Here is a 17,719-nt window from a genome sequence, read left to right on the forward strand (position 1 = left end):
GGTGAAGACAGTTCAAAGATGACAGAATTTTACCGTTCATTGGGTCAAGAGTAAAGCAGAAATGATATCAGTAGATTCTGATGGCTACAGGTGATGCAAAAGTTTTAAGATTGTGTTATCACTCAGCATCACGGGAAACACAAGAATTCATGGCTTCGGCAAACATCAGCAGCTTAGGATGCCGCATAGACTGACAAATGTTTTAAGAGAGAGAGAGAGGGAGAGGGGTTTCTGGTACGGTGTCCAAACCATCGAGGCGCGTACACACGCAAGTGTTTTTGGCAGCAGAAACACCTGCGCCGAATCAAGAAAATGTTTTGGCTCGCGAAACAATGTACCGTATCACCTTCCCACCGCAGGAACCGTGGGCTCCACAGACCGGCCCGGGTCAGACCGAATCGTCGTTCGTTCAGGTGAGGCGGGCAACGCATGGGCGAGTCGTCCGAAATAACCACTGCTCGTGAGAAACCGATTCGCTTCACCAAACCCACATCAGTAACTTTCTTTCACGCGGTACCGTTGACATGCACCGTCAGATGAGTTCGTGAAGTTCTATCTGGGACGCACTGTTATACGCGTAATAATTGTGCGTAAGAATTTGTAGTATTAGAACATACCATACCTAATGGAAACATCTTTTATTACTTATTTATATTTAGTTTGATTTCTTCCTCCTCCCTCCCTCCCTCCCTCCCTCCCTCTCATCTGCCACTTTCTTCGTCGGCCTTTTTCCCCAAACCCCCTTCCTCGTCCCGCCCACCTCCGCCGATCCGCCGCAATCTCTTCCTTCTCCGTCACCTCTGTTTTCCATTGAATCGGATCTTGATCTTGACCTCTTCGAGTGCTTCCACTGAACCTGGATACAGTTACGCCTTTGGCTATCCGAGATCGATCGCCCCTTCAAGAAACCCTCGTACGTCGTCCGCCGGTCCCACCGATGGAAGAACAGGTAATACCCGTCGCCCGATCGATCGTAGCTCTCCTAGTTTGAATCCTTTTGTTCTTCTTTTCCTGTAAATATTGCCCCCTCTCCATTGGCCAATTAAGTCTATGATCGGTCATAACCATTGGATCGTGGAAGATAGCGATGCATGATTTTCTAGTAGTTTCTAGGGTTCTTCCAATGAAACTAGTCTACTGTGGAAGCTATTAGGAAGATGTCTGACAGAACAGAACGACACTACTTGATCGAGGATTCTTCGGATTATCGTTTGAGATTCATTCTGTATCCATTTGTTTCGATTTTGGCAAATGTGCTAAGATTTGCTTGATCGCTAGTCGTCATTAGGCTTGTAGTTTATCTTGGTATGGATTGTCTGTTTGAATAGTTAGATGGTCGTATGACACCATGGAAGTTGTTGTTGGATGACCAGTTGATGATTGTAGAAGCTCTATTTATAGTCAGCATTCTATTGCAATTTATTACTTAAGTCGGTCTTTGATGTGTATGCAATTGTTATCTTTAGTCATTCTTTTCACTATATTTTTCAAGCTTGTGCAAGTGTTTAGATTCTTTAGAATCCCTCCATTGTCAACCATAGCACATTGCCTCTTGTCAATGTAAATTAGGTATTCTGTTGTGTTATTTTCATGTTCAACTTGATTGTATAAGCACAAAGTTCTTTACCTATTAGTAATTGGGCATAAATTGGTCAATGACCTACTCGAAGGTGTGGTTTTTAAGTATATGAATCACGTTAGTCAGACTTGGTAAGTGGACAACACATTATGCTCCATCCTGGATGGGTGTCTAATATCTAGCAGATGTGGCATTCATCCTTGTGTTGTTTGATGATGAAAATTTGCAGATCATGTCACAGCTGAGGTAGTGTGTATAATAAGACTAGAAGCATGTTAAAAAAACTTGAGGTTGCATGGTTAAGTCTTGTGGACAACAATTGACTTGGTTTTACCCATGGCCTACAGCCCAATTGGTATTTACCACAATTGAGACTGCCCTGAAGCTATTATATAGTGACCATGATCTACTAGGACTTGGTGGCATTTCTCAATAATACAGTAAAAAAAACAGAAAATAAGGTCATGATTATTACGATCATACAAAATATAGCCATTTCCTCTTTTAATTAGGCATATTAATGGGTTGAAGGTGAACAATACTTTTTGAACTTGGAACTGCATGGATCCTTTTGTAGAGTTTTGGATTCTTAAATAAATTTACTTTTCATTTTGGAAAAAAAAAGGTGAACAATGCTTATTTCCGTTGATCTTGTAATACATATTGCAAAATTACAGAAGATGGAAGTTTTCATGTATAAGTTTATAGAATTAGCCAATAATGATAGAATTTTCCTGCTGCGCCAAAAGGATATCAGATGTCACAGGCCTTTTCATGTAACACTTCCACTGCATACTTTAGTGGATTAAGACACCTATCCTTTTAGCTGTTGAGCTTGTGGATTTCTTAGTTGTGAAAGAATTTACATAACTGACCATGATTGGGCTTTAGACTATCCTTGTGGAGATACTGCCCTTGAACTTTACCAGGTAATTAATATGTCTAGGTGGACACTGGCCCTCCATTATTTCCTGTAAAGAAAAGAGTGTAAGCATACTGGCTTACCTATGCAGTAGTTGTTTTCTTATTCTAAAAAATGCTCTCTTTTTGAGCTAGTTTGGTTTTGAGGATTTCCATGTGTTCCTCTGAAAAATAATTGCAAAATATACTGAAGTGAAGGAGAATCTGCCTTGAAATATGTTATTTCTTTCTTCCACTTCAAAAATGCAGTTCGATGTTGTTCTGTAGTTAAATTACAAATCATAACATGGTTCTTGTGATCCCATGCTCAGTTTAGCTACTAACTATGCCATTGTTTAACTTGTTATTTTGTGATGCCTGGTAGCTACATTGTATTGATGCATCACTTTATATTAGATATTGGTCAAATTGCTTTTACTCCTAATTTAGAGCATATTTAGCATGAGGAGTTCAGAAATTATATCTGAAGCCTGTCATACAGATAGGCGAGTGACATGATGATGGACAGTTTATAACTTGCGGACCTTTTTTTTTTGCGATCACAGCAGTATGTTGTTTGTTGTCAACTGGTTTGAATTAGGCAAAAAACTTAGTATTGTGCTAAAATGTGGCCCTTCTTTTAAGACTGTCTATTCATTCCCCTTGTGGCATTATAAGCTTTGTAAGTATAGCTTATTTCCCTACTTTTTGTTCATCTTTAGACTTGCTAATTCAACTTTGGTTTTGTGAATTAGTTCACTCTCAAACTATGGCATTACTTCTTTCAATTAGAATTTGGAAAAGCAAATTGTACCTTCGGTTTGTTTCCAGACGTGCATTTACTGTGCAGGCATCTCACCAACCCATTAATAGAAGCAGGCCGGACGGAAGCAGCAATCCATTACTCAAGGAGAAGGTAAGCAACCTATTTGATTCATTCAAATTGGCCCCATAATTACATTGCTCAGTATTTTTTGACTGTTTGCATCCTTATAAGCCTATCATTGCCGATGCCTTCATGTTTGCCCCGATACGATCCATCTATACAAACTTAGCTGATTTTACTTGATAGAGTATTATTCTTATGACACCTACACATCAAGGGAGTCTAATAGTTTTGTCTAAGCCAAACGATTGTAGCATGCTCGCCGATGATTAATCTCCCTGTAACCAACTGCATGGAAAGAAGATATAGTTACAAAAAGTGAAATCATGTAAGTATAACGAAACAAAACAAAACAAAACACTCGATTAGCAAATGAAAAGGGATAGCCCATACACAAATGCATGCGAGCACCCGACTATAAGGCATGCCACTCGAGAATCCTAAACACTATCTCGGAGCTTCATCTGGGGTACGGAGGACTCTTCGTCAGCCATTTGGTCTGACGATGCCACGCTGGACTTCTGCTGACATTGACCAGCAGAGGAAAGGATGTGTCAGCTACTCGGTTGCTGAGATGCCAAGTCTTTTCTTTTACTGTACCTTTTTCTTCTTTTGTGAGTATGGGTGCGTTAGGCAAAGGCCAACAACTCAACGAATCGTCGTAGGTCATCGTAGGTCATATAAAAGATGTAATATGTTGCTGATACCAATGACAGACACTCTGAGAGAGAGAGAGAGAGAGGATGTAATATGTTTGGTGTGAGATGTGCATGACATATCTACGCCACACCCCTCCCTTATCAATAGCTTGTCTTCGCCAAAATGAGTAGCTTGTGGTGGTATTTTCCTTTGACCACGAAGACGACCTGTGTCGGTAAATTCCCATTCAACGCACACGTCTTTTATTGCTTCTGAGTCAATTTCTATTCCTTCAATTGTTTGTTTTGCTTATATTAATCCTGGGATATGGTATTGTCGGGCGTTCTTTGGCACGATGTAGGTGAGTCTGGATCACTAAAAAACAACCACAACTTTCTCCTATGAGCAAGAAAATGATGCTTAGTGCACTTCTTTTCTTCTATAATAGATTTTTATGTTAAAAGAATAAAAACGATTTCTCTGTTGACCAACTTGGAATTGGTGTACATGGGTGAGTGGCAATGGAGGACATTGAACATGACTATTCATCAATTTATGGAAATATTAGTTGAAGTTTAGAGGTATCAATTTGCAATGAACTGCAATGGGGTTGGGAAACACAAGATAAACATATGATGAGGTCAGGTTTGGATCTCTGCCCCGAAGTGGAGGACTGAGATTGATTTGGTTTATTCCTTAAATAAAATAGGTTGTAAATTTTTCAAAAATACTAAGGTGAACCTTATCGAGCTAGCTGAATCGGATGTGGATGTAGCGATGAGTGCACTAGACTTGTGGGGTAGCGGGGACATCGAGCCTCCTACGTTCAAGGTAGAATATATCCAAATCAGTGATGAGAATGAAAGTACAAAAATAAAGAGTAAAAGTGTATTTGACTTTTATCGTCACTCCTCGTTTATAGGGTTAGAATAGTATTAACATGACAACCGAGTTGGTCGAGCTTTACTATTTCCCAACTCATGTATCGATAATTTAATAGGGGTGGATCTATTTTCCAATGTCGATACCAAGCCATGTCTCTCCCACGCGCAAGTAAAAAGTGGTTACAGTCGTTTTATATAACTAAATGGATAAAGGAGCAGAGATGAGGAACCTTAAAGTGTGTTGGAAGTCTGAAGGTGAAGTAATACTCGTAAAACAAGGGTCTTTGGGTGGGACAAGCAACGTTAGAACCAATGTCCTATTCTTACGAGCCTATGATTTGATTGGTAAATTAAAATTGATGTGGTTGGGTCAATCGGATCTAGATTCTGCTTCCTACCATGCTTATGTTGGCTCAAGAATTTGAAATTCTACCGCCAACATTCAATTCTTTGTTCATTGCCAAATCTAATGAATTTTTTTTTTCTACTACTTGATGTTAATAGTATACCATTTGAGATGACAATGCGATTAAAACTATTTGAGATGGGCTATTAATAAATATGCTGTTTTAAATAATTATGATGCAACAGTCGATTTATTGATAAAATAAATTTGTTTAGTTTAATGATATTTCGCATATGTAATCATATTTCAGCATCCACTCGACAAAGAGAACAAGAAAGTAAATGTAAATAAATAAATAAAACAGTTTATCAAAAATTACAAATCTTATTAAATATCTTCGAGATGAAAGTTTATTAATAAAAAATATTTATTTTTAAAATATTATATTTTTCAAAGGAAAGACGATATCATATAGTTGATTTAATATGATTGTATTTTTTTATTTTTATATATTTTTATATTTTTTTACTTGAATTTATTGACTAGAACTTTGTAAAGATTGCAGATCTTATTAAATATCTTAAGGATTCATCTCCAAGGATGAAAGCTTATTAGTAAAAAAATCATCAAAAGATGAAAACTATTTATCGAATTAACTTAAAATATTATTTTCTTCAAAGGAAGGATGATATCATATAGTTGATTTAATGTAATTAAATATATTTTTAATTTTTTTTATTGTTGTACTTAACCTGGAACTTTGTAAAGGATCAATTAGTAAATTAAATTAAGTTATTCCCATCTTGTCTATCAATGGTATTAGACATGTTATTATATTCGGTATGATTTCATTGTCCATTTACAAAAAAAAATTAATTATCATTTTGAAAATATTCTTTTCATCCTGCGACTATTCTACTTGGTCCAAAGCAAATCTGATAATATCAAGTTTTATATATTCTATTATTTTTTAGCTATTATTATTATTATTATTATTATTATTATTATTATTATTATTATTTTCTATCCCTTGATGCAGAGAGAGCATGCGAAGAGAACGAGCTTCTGGAGCAGGAAGAAACAGCCTCCAAGGAAACAGGTACGACACATTCATCCATCCTGATTGCTGACGTCACAAATTATTGTGGGTCGACCACGCGTTGAAAGTATGGCGCGTGTTCGGCTACCAGTGAAAAGGCCACCTACACCGTTAATCAACCTCTCTTCCTCTCCCTTCCCTCGCCTCTTCTAACCTCCACTTTCAATCGCCAGTGGAGTTACAGGTGATAGTTGAGGTATAGCAGCAAAAAGGTTCAAGATTCGAGTGCAATTTTGTTGGTCAACCCTTAAACCCATTAGATATATTGGAACGGGTCCGAATCAAAGAAAATACCTAAAATTTGGACCCCACTTAATCCTACGTATATATATCTATATATTGCTCAAATTAATATAAAGTATTTATGTACATAAACAATTGATCCTTTTTGAGATGAAGTAGTAGGAAAGAAAAGGGGGGGTGGATGGATGGATGAAGGCAAACAAAGAAGGAAAAGATAACTGAAAGCAAGAATCAAAGATTATATATATATATATAACAATGGATTGAGTGCTGATCCGACGCATGGCTGCACTAGTGGAGCGACTCGGGTAAGTGGGTTTCTTTGTCTTCGCCAGACATAAAACACGAGAGGCCGCCCTTCTATTGGTTGAAAGCACCGGGCATGCGTCATGCGACACGCGTGGCCGGATCACCGCTCCGAGGAAATTTCCATGGATAGAGACGTATCGATGACGTCAAAAGGCCACGCATTTTGACTCGCCCTCGTCAAGTCCCATGAACGTCCACCACTCCCCTTTGCACCTGAGGCCCTCCACGAGATGGTTCTCATGGGCATAAGTACGAGGACATGCCTCGCCTCGAAGACATCCCTAAGCCTAATCTCCCATTCCTTTCCCTTCTCTTGTGGACCAACACTTCGCTTGTCTGGTTCGTGAGTTGAAGAGAAAGCAGAGTGAGGCTAAGGATGGGAGCCGCCGACGGACACCAGTCGTCTGCCATCGTTGAGACGGAGAGCGTCGGCAGCGACCAGGTGGGCTTCAGTGGCCCGCTCAATAAGCACGGCGGCGGCAGCAACCGTAAGAGTGCTCGCTTTAACCTCCCTCCCCCTGCCGCAGCCCCGGTCGACGGCGAGACCTTCTTGGAGATCACTCTCGACGTGACGGACGACAGCGTCGCGGTCCACAGCGTCAAGCCGGCGGCCGGTGGAGTGGGAAGGAAGGCGGAGGACCCGGAGGAGGTCTCGCTGCTGGTGCAGAAGCTGGAGCGGCAATCCGCGTCGTTCGGGTCGTCGGTGCTCCGCTCCGCGTCGTCGCGGATCCGGCAGGTGTCGCAGGAGCTCCGGCAGCTTGCCTCGCTCACCAAGCGCCCGGCCGCGCCCCGGCTCGACCGGTCCAAGTCGGCCGCCGCCCACGCGCTCAAGGGCCTCAAGTTCATAACCAAGGCCAACGGCGCCGCCGGATGGCCAGCCGTCGAGAAGCGCTTCGACCGGCTCTCCGTCGACGGCGCCCTCCACCTCTCCCTCTTCGGCCAGTGCATAGGTACCCAACCTATCATCCTTCTTCTTCTTCGTCTTCTTTCACCTCTAACTACTGAAAACACCCCAAAATGATGCAGGCATGAAGGAGTCGTCGGAGTTCGCGGGAGAGCTATTCGACGCACTAAAGAGGAGGAGAAACATCACCGGAGACAAGATAACCAAGGCGGAGCTGAGGGAGTTCTGGGATCAAATCTCCGACCAAAGCTTCGATTCCCGCCTCCAGACCTTCTTCGACATGTACGTCGACTCCTCTCTTTAACAAGTCCTCAACAACAGACTCACCATGTCTCTCGTTGTTGTAAGCAGGGTGGACAAGGACTTGGACGGAAGGATCACAGAAGAGGAGGTCAAAGAGGTAGAGTAGAATTCACTTCGATTCCCGTAGTTTCATGCACTGCGGTGGTAATGGTTCTCTACGTGATGATGGAACCTTGGCAGATCATATCGCTGAGTGCTTCGGCCAACAAGCTCTCCAAGATCCAAGAAAAGGCGGAAGAGTACGCCCGCCTCATCATGGAGGAATTGGACCCAGATAACGTCGGCTACATCGAGGTAAACGCCCATCGAGTTGCATCAACGAAGAAAACCGCCGTTAATGGGGATGAATGAGACGGTGTGGTTGACTGTGATCAGATATACAACCTGGAGATGCTGCTGGTGCAAGCGCCGAGCCAGTCGATGCAACTTGCGACGACCAACAGCCGCAACCTCAGTCAGCTGCTCAGCCAGAGGCTGAGTCCGACGCAGGAGCGCAACCCGCTCAGGCGGTGGTACCAGCGGGCCAAGTACTTCATGGAGGACTACTGGCAGCGGGTATGGGTGGTGGTGCTGTGGCTCTGCGTCTGCGCCGCCCTCTTCGCCTGGAAGTTCGTGCAGTACCGCCGCCGCGCGGTGTACCACGTCATGGGCTACTGCGTTTGCGTCGCCAAAGGCGGCGCCGAGACACTCAAGTTCAACATGGCGCTCATCCTCCTCCCCGTCTGCCGCAACGCCCTCACCTGGCTTCGCACCAGGACGAAGCTCGGCAAGGTGCTCCCCTTCGACGACAGCCTCAGCTTCCACAAGGTATGTGAGACCTAGTGAAACCAAACAACAGCTCGATCTCAACGTGAGAAGTGACTCGATCTCCGCGGACGCAGGTGATCGCGGCGGGCATCGCAGTGGGCTTGGGGCTGCACGCGATCGCGCACCTGACGTGCGACTTCCCGCGGCTGCTTCACGCGACGGACGCGGATTACGACCCGATGAAGCCCTTCTTCGGGGACGCCCAGCCGAGCGACTACTGGTGGTTCGTGAAGGGGACGGAGGGGTGGACGGGGGTGGCCATGGTGGTGCTGATGGCCGTGGCCTTCATTCTCGCCACCCCCTCGTTCCGCCGCGGCGCCATCAGCCTGCCCAAGCCCCTGCACCGCCTCACCGGCTACGACGCCTTCTGGTACTCCCACCACCTCTTCGTCATCGTCTACGTCCTCCTCGTCATCCACGGCTACTTCCTCTATCTCACCAAGAAATGGTACAAGAGAACGGTATGCACCTGCAAAGCCTCTGTTCATCTCATATCACGCCGCCGCTAACATCTATGGATGCCGCCATGGATGGCCAGACCTGGATGTATGTGGCGATCCCGGTGGTCCTCTACGCGAGCGAGCGGCTGACGAAGGTGATGAGGTCGAACATCCAAGTGGTGAAGATACTAAAGGTGGCGGTGTACCCGGGCAACGTGCTGGCTCTCCATGTATCCAAGCCACCGGGCTTCACGTACCGAAGCGGGCAGTACATCACCGTCAACTGCGCCGCTGTCTCCCCCTTCCAATGGTACGCATCCTATCTCATCGAACGATGATTATTGTGCCTTTGAATCAGCTTCTCTTACTTGTGTCTCTGAAACAGGCATCCGTTCTCCATCACGTCGGCTCCGCAAGACGACTACATCAGCGTCCACATACGGTCGGCGGGCGACTGGACCAGTCAGCTGATAGAGGTGTTCTCCAAGGTGTGGATTGCTTTGCCTGTTTCAGTGTAGGCGGGGCGAAGGCATTCCAAGATTGTGATGGTAACACGAGCTTGGGTTTTCGCAGGCGTGTCAGCCATCGACCGCTGGGAAAAGTGGGCGGCTGAGAGCTGACATCAATGACGGCAGCGACGATGGAGTGAGTCCAAGGTGAGTTGGAGGTCTCCGCCATGGGCAAGAAGGTATTTTTGGGGTGGTGGTGGGAGGACGACAAGAAGGTATCGTTGACGAGCTGTTTGATGTTGTTACCACAGCTTGCCAAGAGTGCTAATCGACGGGCCATACGGCGCGCCGGCACAAGATTACGAGAAGTACGAGGTGGTGCTATTGGTGGGGCTGGCAATCGGCGCCACCCCCTTCATCAGCATCGTCAAGGACATCCTCAACAACATGAAGCAGCGGGACGTCGAGGAGGGCGGCGGCGGCCGGTCCTCGACGGAGGCGAACTCGTTCAGAACGCGGCGGGCTTACTTCTACTGGGTGACACGGGAGCAGGACTCGTTCGAGTGGTTCAGGGGGGTGATGGACGAGGTGGCGGAGGCGGACGCGCAGGGCGTCATCGAGCTCCACAACTACTGCACCAGCGTGTACGAGGAGGGCGATGCCCGCGCCGCCCTCATCGCCATGCTGCAGTCCCTCAACCACGCCAAGCACGGGGTGGACGTGGTGGCGGGCACCCGCGTCAAGTCCCACTTCGCCCGCCCCAACTGGCGCAGTGTCTACAAGCGGATCGCGCTCAACCACCCCGACCAACGCATAGGTACGCGCTGGCCACTGAATTAAGGCAAGCCTCCAAAACTTGGGACATCTCCAAATACGGTGTGGTTGCAGGTGTGTTCTACTGCGGTAAACCGACACTGGTGAAAGAGCTTCGGCAGCTGGCGCAGGATTTCTCGCACAAGACCACGACAAAGTTCGACTTCCACAAGGAGAACTTCTAAGCAAACGCACGCCAATAGTATTTTTACCTAACAGCCCAAGTTTAACTGCATAAGTCTGTTCTACCTACAAAAAAAAAAAAAATAAACAAAGGGCATCTTCATCAATCATTAAAGGCTTAACACTAGCGGACTTTTTATTTTATTTTCTTTTTTTAATATACTAGTCAATTTGCATCCCACTGCTATTTTAAATGAACATAATTAATATAGAAGTAATTTAGTTGATTTATTCATAAGATAAATTTGATCAGTCTAGAAATATTTGATATCTAATAAGTTATCATATGTTAACATCAATTCAACGAAGAAATATTAAAATTTAATATTTTAAAATATTCTCTATAAAAATAAAAATTTATCAATAAAAATTTAATCAAGAAAGAAAAATTGTTTCTAAATAAAGTCATAAATATTACTTAAAAATATCATAAATTTAATTTGATTCAATTTTATTTTTTTAATATTTAATATTTTACTTTTTTTTATTCTTATACCTAATTTATAAAAAATCTAAAATATTATAATATATTAATTAAAAGATAAATTAATAAAAAAAAAAATTTGCTACTTTATGTGTCAAAAAAAATTTTATCATCCACTTGAGAAAATATACAAGCTAATTACATATTAACTCTTGTAATTAGATCTCTTTAATATGTCGATTTTTAGATTTAAAAAAATTATATTCTAATTTTTATAATTATAAAAAAATATTTAATCCTAATTACTCTGACATCATCAATTTGACCAACGAAAGATATAACATGTGCAAGAATAACACAAAAACAATGATAAAAAAGATAATTTTAACATTCCAAATGAGGCATCTGCATCGAGAGGTGAAGCAAAAAACCTTACATCGCACTGACGCATATGTAAAGCGACGTGATGCCAATGCATATGCATGACCTCCCGTTGATGCAGATGCAAAACAATCATCGTCCTCATCCTCTTTCTCCTCTCCCTTTGCCTCATCTCACGTCGTTACTCTCTCTACATCTGCGTCAATAAGATACAAAGCCTTTACCTCACCACCCGTCGACATAGATATAGAACGATACTTACATCGATGCAGAATGATACAGAGCGACTATCGTCCTCTTCATCCTTTCCCTTTGCCTCACTTTTCGCCCTCGCTCTCTCACCTCGGACATTGCTCTGCATCTACCCCACTCTACATCTACACCAACAAGAGGTGAGATATCTGCATCGACGCTACGTCGATCTGCATCTACATCGATGAGACATAAGACCTTTATCTCATCTCTCATCGATGCAAATGTAAAACAACACTAGCACTGCAGAGAAAATTATCTTTTTACTCATCATTTTTATATTATTCATATACGTATTATCATATGTTATATCTTTCATTAGTAAAACCAACGACATTAGATAAATGAGACTAAATGTTTTGCTTATACAATTATATGAACTTTAATATATATTTTTTTAAATCTAAGAACAAAGATACTAAAAAGATCTGATTATAAACAGTAGTGTGTAATTAACCCAAGAACATACAGAAATTATGATCACTAACCCGTCAAGAGCGACATCACCGACAAAGTGCTTTCTGCCGATCACTACATCACTGAGAAAGTGCTTTCTGCCAACCACACATAGTGATGCACGCGCAGATGATTACCCGTAATGATGGTGACATCACACAAATCGGTGCAAGCAAGAAAGATGCCCCGAAGAACCCAGAACAGATAAGGTATAGATCTGAATGCAACATTAAACAATGTCATCAAAGCAAGTCATGCAGCTAAAAATAATAAGTAAAAGGCTACTTCGTCCGTTAGGCTGCCTGCGGATAGACCATATTGATATCACGATGTAAATAAAAAGAAGTGGATCGACTGACCCCTCCTTGAGAAAATTTTACCAAACACCTGAAGAAGGCGTGGTTGCTTTGCAGACGGCAGTGGGCACTGTTGCTTTAGGCCACAGGCCATGCTGCAGTCCTCAGGTCGTATTTATTTTCTGAAACCTACACCATATCAATAATCTTGTACCTGGATCAGGTGTGTCTATAAAGCAATAGATATGGAAAGAAACATGACAATTTTGAACCATACCATACCAGATGGGTTGCTGAAAGATGGATGATCCCTTCATGAGATCAAAAATCTAAGTCAACTCGCCTTTTTAGCACCATGTTTTGGTGGTCATACTGACCATCAATGGCAACCAAGCTGCAAAAGAAAACTTGAGATAATCTATTAGAATTTGACCATCTTTTAACAATAATAATAATAATAATTAAAAGATTCTTAATCGAGAACTGTAGTATGTAGGCACAATAATATTTACTCTCCTTCAACACCAGAAATGGCAGTGTCAACATAGTTCATGCAGGGGTACTTGCTTTATATGTAAGAATCATCACTCCTAGTAAGGATAGCCATCCTCCTATACTACTTTAATAAATCAATCAAAATTTTGCTTAACCAGTAACTGTTTGCAAGGGGCTAATTTTCCATAAATTTATCAAGTGGATGGCCACAACAAAAACTCAGGTTTCTAAGATTACGCCCTCAGATGCAAGTAGAATCATTGGGAGGCCAAAACCGTTCAGTTATGTTGTATTTGCCATCGAACAGATTCAGAAATCACACGCTCCATTAGAAAGCTTTGTAACAAGCACAAATGGAAAAGGAATTGCTTATCAAAAATTTGAAGACCGGCTGCCTTATGTCTCTCTCCTGGTCCTCCTGGGACGAGGGGCAGATGCATCATCTTTTTCATTCTCTTCTCTCTCTTCACTGTTTCTCGGAGCATCAGTCCCGCCGGCATTCTTAGTTTCAGTTGTCGGTGAAGCGAGAGCCTGTCCGATGCAAAAAGGTTTTAGGGATCAAAGGAACATTAAACTGCAGGTGGGAATAAACATAAAGACAGACCACATCAAAAACAACTCGCCTGAGGCTTCTTTCTGCCAAAGAGAAATCTCAAGATTGTGGTGGCAATTACCACTACAATGGACACTAGGAAACCAACGGTGAGGATGGGTTGTTTCTCTGCCTTCTCAGTGACATCCTGCAATACAAAGCTGGGTCAGACCTTGGAAAATGTCATAAATTGTATAATGCGATGCCAGAAACAGGAACAGGGAAAACCAAATTACTCCTCCAAAATAATTGGCGATTTTAAAGAAAATATGACCCATATGATATCACTCAAGTTATTTTTCATGTCGCGATGCTAATAAGATTGTGAAATTGGTAATAGAAAGGATGCTTGGTAATATGGACAAGGGAAAGAAAAATCACAACTCACAATAATTTGGTTCTTGTATGCCTCCAAGAAAGGAATGTCTGCTATCTTGAAAAAAACATCAAATACTTTCTTCTGCAGTAAAATTTAGGGAGTGATGAATATAAATGTGAGTTCAAAGGAAATAATACTCGAGTAACTTAAAGTGAAACTAAAACTGATACAATAGAAAAGTCACCTGAAAATCAGAAAGCACATCTGATGATGCAGAAGCAGCAGCATTTTCAGCCTTCTGCTTTTCTTTCTCAATTTCATATTTAGGCTTCCACATTTCTGCCCTATATGACTCAGCAACCTTCTCATTGCTAACAATCAAAATATTGTCAAAGAGAATGCCATCGTGCATCGTCCAAATCTCAATGCCAATAGCGGTAATGGGCTCAAAATCTGGTTTGTCAAGCTCAAAGTAGTCAGGGTTATCTATCACTTGCGGCTTCCAGATACCCTTGTAGTTTGGGTTGTCAATTAAAGGAGCATGCCATTTTCCCTTGTATTCTGCGTTCCTCTTCATTGGCCTCTTCCACTCTCTACAGCCAGGTGCTGCTTCACACTTGGGATTGTCAATTTTTGTAGCTTCCCATTCTCCATCCTCTTCGTCATCTCAATCTTCTGGTTTTGTGGCTTCAGGGTCATCAATTTCTTCAGGTTCGTCATCCAACCATCCATCAGGCTTGACAGCTTCCTCATCTTCAATCTCCATTGGTGCATCTTCATCCCAGTCATCAGGTTTTACGGCATCAGAGTCCGGAATTTTAGCCCTCTCATCCCAATCCTCAGGTTTCTTATCATTGGGATCAGGGATTGTCTTGGGCGGAATAAATGTTGGTTCAAAGTGATCAGCAGACAAGAAATTTGCTTTTCTCTTTTCTTCTCCATCAACCAAAATTTGTAGCTCATTACTGGGTTTCAAAACAGCAGTATAGACATGCGAGAGTTTGTCATATGGGATGGATGGAGGGTACTTCAAATGATGTTCTACAAACTTCCCGGTTTTTGGATTCTTTTGCTGAAGAATCAAATGCACTTTATCTGTGGACCCACACTTATCAGGTCCAAACATGATAGTAAATGGTTACTCATTGTCGAATCCTTTGGGAATCCATCGAGTTTTCTTGGAACGGAGGTATTTCAGATATGCCCCTCCGCATTCAAGTCCATTCTGCAGTTGAACTTCAAACTGTAGAACAACAGTTCCATCCTTCAAAGTGATGGGTTCATCGAGTTCCTTGACTATTCATATTTCCTAGCCTTCTCACTCACAAGAAGTCCATAGTCTTCATGACCATCACTCTTTGAGTGTTTCCATATACCTAATCAACAAATAAAAGCTCTGAGACAGAAAAGGCACTGGGTGACAATAGATTGTAGTGGGAGCAGAATGTAAGAGTAACTTTAAAGCAGGTTTTCGGAGTAGATAACAATGCACAGCACTGCAACTGAGGCCAGAGTATCATTATCGATAGTACTGGTTTACAACAAGATCTAGTTCTATGTATCCGTAAAACCAGAAATTTAGGAGAAAGGACCATCACCTAAAATAATTAAGCTTCTTTTGTGCTCATTGTTACAGGAAGCCTTTATGTTAATTGTATATTTGTTTCTCTTGACATCAAATTCAAGAGGTATATTTGTTTCTTGTGATAGAAATTTCACGCTGAGGTAAGTAGATATTGGCTTTATGTTCTGAGCTCATGCATACTACACTTACAACATGCTCACGTGATGAAATTGAAAAAACAGGCTTTGACTTGAAGGGATGAACATATACTGTGATATTTCTTCTCTCACTAATTTTACATAGTTGATGGCCTTTTATGTATTTTAGTACCACAAATAACATTTTGTATACCTGTCCAAATCTTTTTATTTCATGTGTAGTTATCCGCTATCCTCAATCTAATAAATGTCTCATTAATGATTTGGGACCCTTATCATATGTTTCCTCCAGAAAAAGATATTTCTGGAGTCGGATATTTCAAAATTGAAAATATATTCAATGCTTGGATTGGAAGTTATAAAAAAGATTAAAAACTCAACTAGAAACCTATTAAACTGGTCAAAATAGTGATCAGCCAAAATTTCAGATCACAAAGGTGTAAATTTACCAAATAAGTGGATAATACATCCCACAGAGATCCAAGTCCCCAACAGGTAAATCATACCAACAAATTGATGGAATAATAACAAGCAAGGAATGAACCAATGAAGGATCGAACAACAATTGATCATATGTAACAAAAACAAACTACACACACCCTTGATCTGGTAGGTCAAATTGAGAAACATGTAAGCCAAGGAGTTATGACTTGTTTGTCGTCCCTTTAAATATTTGCAAGCTGAATTTAGTTTTCTAATACCATACGCCCTTAGCAAACAAATTAAAAGACTAATTCAACTAGGTTAATGCAATAGAGCATATCTGGGTCATGTTAATCCAATCAATATATTCTGGTGTAAAAAGCTCTCACAAACCACCAATCAAAGTAAATTAACTGCAATAAATGCAGACTTTTCCTTTATAACTAAAGCTTTAGATCTTTGGGCCGGAACTACGCAAAATACAACAACAATATAAGCAATCAAATAAAAAATATGCTTATGCAAGAGAGAGTCATTGAATTCAAGATCTTCGACGTTTCATTACTTCAACTGTTTTACTCGAATTCTCATAAGCGATTCTTCTAATGATGCTTGGAACTGCGAACCACTCATCGATCAGAAGATCATGGAAAGCAAACAGACCAAATGTAAGATGATGTTTTACGCGTTGACACAGGTGATGCTATACCATGGTAATTCTCCTTCTCGGACACGATCCACCGCCCCTCGAACGACTCATCAAACGACTCGTAGAACAACTGAATCAAAACCACAGATCTTCAAATTTAAGAGAAAAAAACAAACAAGAGAAGAAGAAATAATCCGCTGAAGAAACAATTACCGGATCCGACGCAGAAATCTGCGGTAGAGACGACGCGATCAGCAGCAGGAGGAACCGCACCGCCATCTTGGTACCGCCCATCGTGACGGGAGGCGTCGAACCCTAACACGAGATCAGAACGGTAACGACGCGAAGGTGAGGGGACAAATGAAAAGCGAGCGCAGCGGGATCTTGAGGAGTATCCGACGGCGCATATAAGCCCACGTTAGCCACTCTGGACGGGCCCGAAGAAAGAGAGAGAGGGCCCACCATGGCAACAGCCTCGCTCGTGATTTTCCCCGCCAATAACATGAATTACCACGTTTGAGGTGGCCAATATTCTATTGCCACGTCGTTCCTCCTCGTTCAAGTCCCTCCACGTCATACGGTGTGGATCATCGTCCCTATATATATATATATATATATATATATATATATATATATATATATATATATATATATATATATATATATTGTCGTACTTATGATACTAAACCGATAGCTCTGACCCAATAGCATCTCACCACGTCATCTACTGCTCGCAAGGCTATGCCTGGCCTCTGCACGTGAGTCGCACGAAGTCCATCGAGGCCGTCGATCCTCGATACCTTGAATGGACGGTCACGATGAGAGTGCCTCAACCAAAAAGTACGCAATGATTGCATCTGACATACATGTACATAGCCCAGCATGTTATTTGGACGAACTCGTGTTATCGAAACGATGGCTGTCAG

General features: G+C 42.1%; 1 protein-coding gene and 1 pseudogene across 1 annotated transcript; one reads left to right on the plus strand and one right to left on the minus strand.

Annotated features, from left to right (window-relative positions):
- Window positions 1–6,758: 6,758 nt before the first annotated feature.
- On the plus strand, window positions 6,759–10,902 carry LOC135606229 (respiratory burst oxidase homolog protein B-like). Its single transcript, XM_065097179.1, has 11 exons — window positions 6,759–7,835; window positions 7,912–8,071; window positions 8,141–8,189; window positions 8,273–8,386; window positions 8,468–8,899; window positions 8,974–9,360; window positions 9,438–9,649; window positions 9,725–9,827; window positions 9,913–9,995; window positions 10,100–10,605; window positions 10,677–10,902. The coding sequence occupies exons 1-11, from the start codon at window positions 7,262–7,264 to the stop codon at window positions 10,784–10,786; spliced, it is 2,730 nt and encodes a 909-aa protein (XP_064953251.1). The 5' UTR covers window positions 6,759–7,261; the 3' UTR covers window positions 10,787–10,902.
- Window positions 10,903–12,198: 1,296 nt separating this feature from the next.
- Window positions 12,199–17,165, minus strand: LOC103976776 (calnexin homolog; annotated as a pseudogene).
- Window positions 17,166–17,719: the final 554 nt, after the last annotated feature.

Source organism: Musa acuminata, chromosome BXJ2-2, assembly GCF_036884655.1.
Source record: "Musa acuminata AAA Group cultivar baxijiao chromosome BXJ2-2, Cavendish_Baxijiao_AAA, whole genome shotgun sequence".
Taxonomy (NCBI): Eukaryota; Viridiplantae; Streptophyta; class Magnoliopsida; order Zingiberales; family Musaceae; genus Musa; species Musa acuminata.

Excerpts from the sequence above, each read along its gene's own strand:
- LOC135606229 (XM_065097179.1), top strand. The coding sequence starts at position 7,262 with ATGGGAGCCGCCGACGGACACCAGTCGTCTGCCATCGTTGAGACGGAG. Across the intron at positions 9,828-9,912 it reads TGATAGAGGTGTTCTCCAAG|GCGTGTCAGCCATCGACCGC; the intron begins GTGTGGATTGCT and ends GGGTTTTCGCAG. Across the intron at positions 10,606-10,676 it reads CCACCCCGACCAACGCATAG|GTGTGTTCTACTGCGGTAAA; the intron begins GTACGCGCTGGC and ends GTGTGGTTGCAG.